The following is a 2127-nucleotide window of genomic DNA, read 5'->3' as shown; positions in this document are numbered from 1 at the left end:
CCTGCAGCACATGAAGGACACCCACAAACCCGGGGAGATGCCCTACGTCTGCCAGGTATGGGAAACTCCCGGAATTCCTGCCTGGAACTCCCAGTTCCCACCCCAAAAATCCCAGAGTTATTCCCTGTGTGTGCCAGGTGTGAAAACTCCCGGGATTTGGTGCCCAAAAATTCTGATTTCAGCCCCCAAAGCTGCCCCAAAAATCCTAGAATAATTCCCTAAGGTGCCCTATATCTGCCAGGTATGGAAAACTCCTGGAATTCCTGCCTGGAATTCCCAGTTCCCACCCCAAAAATCCCAGAGTTATTCCCTGTGTGTGCCAGGTATGGAAAACCACGGAATTTTCCCTGTTAATTGGGATTTTCCCCCACCCTGCTGCTGAAATGCCCCAAATCCCGGGATTTTTTCCCCATTTTCCCACATACCCCGGCTGCCTGGATTTTCCTGGCCCCCATGCCGGTTTTTCCGGGCTTTCCCGGGTTTTCCAGGTGTGCCAGTACCGCTCGTCGCTGTACTCGGAGGTGGACAGCCACTTCCGGCTGATCCACGAGGACACGCGGCACCTGCTGTGCCCCTACTGCCTCAAGGTGTTCAAGAACGGCAACGCCTTCCAGCAGCACTTCATGAGGCACCAGGTGAGCCGGCGGAAAACGGCGTCAGGGCAGTGCCGAACTGAGTCTGGGGGGGAATTGGGGAAAAGCGGGGTTTGGGAATTGCCTCGGCGCGATCAAGAATGGCAGCGCCTTCCAGCAGCCAGGTGAGCCCCAGTTCCAGGGAATTCCTTGGGGAAAGTGCCTACTTAATAACTAATACCTACTTCATAATTAATAAATGATTAATCAATCCCTACTTAATGATTATTAACTAATTAATAATATAATAAAAAAATGATTTCCAGAAGAAGAGCACGTACCACTGCAACAAGTAGTTGAGGTTCTAATACCCATTCAATACTCAATAAACAATTGATAGCTACTTAATAACTGTTAAGTAATTAATAAATTAAAAATAAATAATAATTAGTACTAATTACTGCTTTTTCCCATAAGAGCATGTACCACTGCAACCAGTGCAGTTTTCAGTCCTAATATCCGTTCAGTACTCAATAAACAATTGGTACCTATTTAATAACAGGTAGTAACTAATAAACAATCAATGCCTAACGGAACAATTAATGATTAATTAATGCTGATGGGTTTTTTCCAGAAGAAGAGCGTGTACCACTGCAACAAGTGCCGCCTGCAGTTCCTGTTTGCCAAGGACAAGATCGAGCACAAGCTGCAGCACCACAAAACCTTCCGCAAGCCCAAGCAGCTCGAGGGGCTCAAACCCGGCACCAAGGCACGCCCTGCCCGGGAGAATTCCCGGAAAAAATCCCGGAAAAATTCCCGGAAAATTCCTGGAAAAATTCCCGGAAAATTCCCAGAATTAATGGGAAAATTCCCAGAAAAATCCCGGAAAAATTCCCGGAAAATTCCTAGAAAAATTCCCAGAATTAATGGGAAAATTCCCAGAAAAATTCCTAGAAAAATTCCCAGAATTAATGGGAAATTTCCCGGAAAAATTCCCGAAAAAAATTCATGGAAAAATTCCCGGAATTCCCAGAAGAATTCCCCAAAAAATTCCCAGGAAAAACTCCTGGAAAAATCCCCGTGGCTTTTGTTGGCTGGGGGTGGTGGGGATGGGGAAAGGGGTGGGATTAAGGGGAGGATTTGGGGAGGGGTTTATGGGATTGAGTGGATTTCCTATGGAGTTTGGTGTGTGGTGGGATTCACTGGGAATTTAAGGAGATCCGTTGAATTTTGTGGGATTAATTGGGAATTTAGTGGGATTAATTGGGAATTGACTGGGGTTCATGGGGTATTTCCTGTGCTTAATCGGATATTTCCTGGAGTTGATTGGTTTTTTTATAGAGCTGGCTGGGTGTTTGGTGGCACTGATGGGGAGTTCGCCCAAACCCCCGAGTGCCCGTGGAAAACGCCGATTTCCCCGATGTTTCTGTGCTCCCCCAGGTGACGATCCGCGCGTCCCGGGGCCAGCCCCGCTCGCTGCCGCTGGAACCGCCCCACGGCATGGGCCCGGACCCGGCGCCCCTGGGACCCTGCTCCGACCCCCAGCCCCCCCTCC

At 48.6% G+C, this 2127-nt stretch overlaps 1 protein-coding gene across 1 annotated transcript in view; it reads left to right on the top strand.

The window, feature by feature from the left end:
- Positions 1 to 2127, top strand: part of POGZ (pogo transposable element derived with ZNF domain) — a 23646-nt gene that overhangs the window by 11206 nt on the left and 10313 nt on the right. Inside the window, 4 exon segments of the mRNA XM_031065433.1 lie at positions 1 to 55; positions 489 to 635; positions 1207 to 1341; positions 2013 to 2126. The exon segment at positions 1 to 55 is cut by the window's left edge and continues 43 nt beyond it. Of these exon segments, the coding sequence (XP_030921293.1) occupies positions 1 to 55; positions 489 to 635; positions 1207 to 1341; positions 2013 to 2126 (451 nt within the window).

The sequence above is a fragment of the Geospiza fortis genome, unplaced genomic scaffold (genome assembly GCF_000277835.1).
Source record: "Geospiza fortis unplaced genomic scaffold, GeoFor_1.0 scaffold15, whole genome shotgun sequence".
NCBI lineage: Eukaryota > Metazoa > Chordata > Aves > Passeriformes > Thraupidae > Geospiza > Geospiza fortis.
The sequence above is the reverse complement of the archived record's forward strand: the minus strand, read 5'-3'. Positions and strand labels throughout refer to the sequence as shown.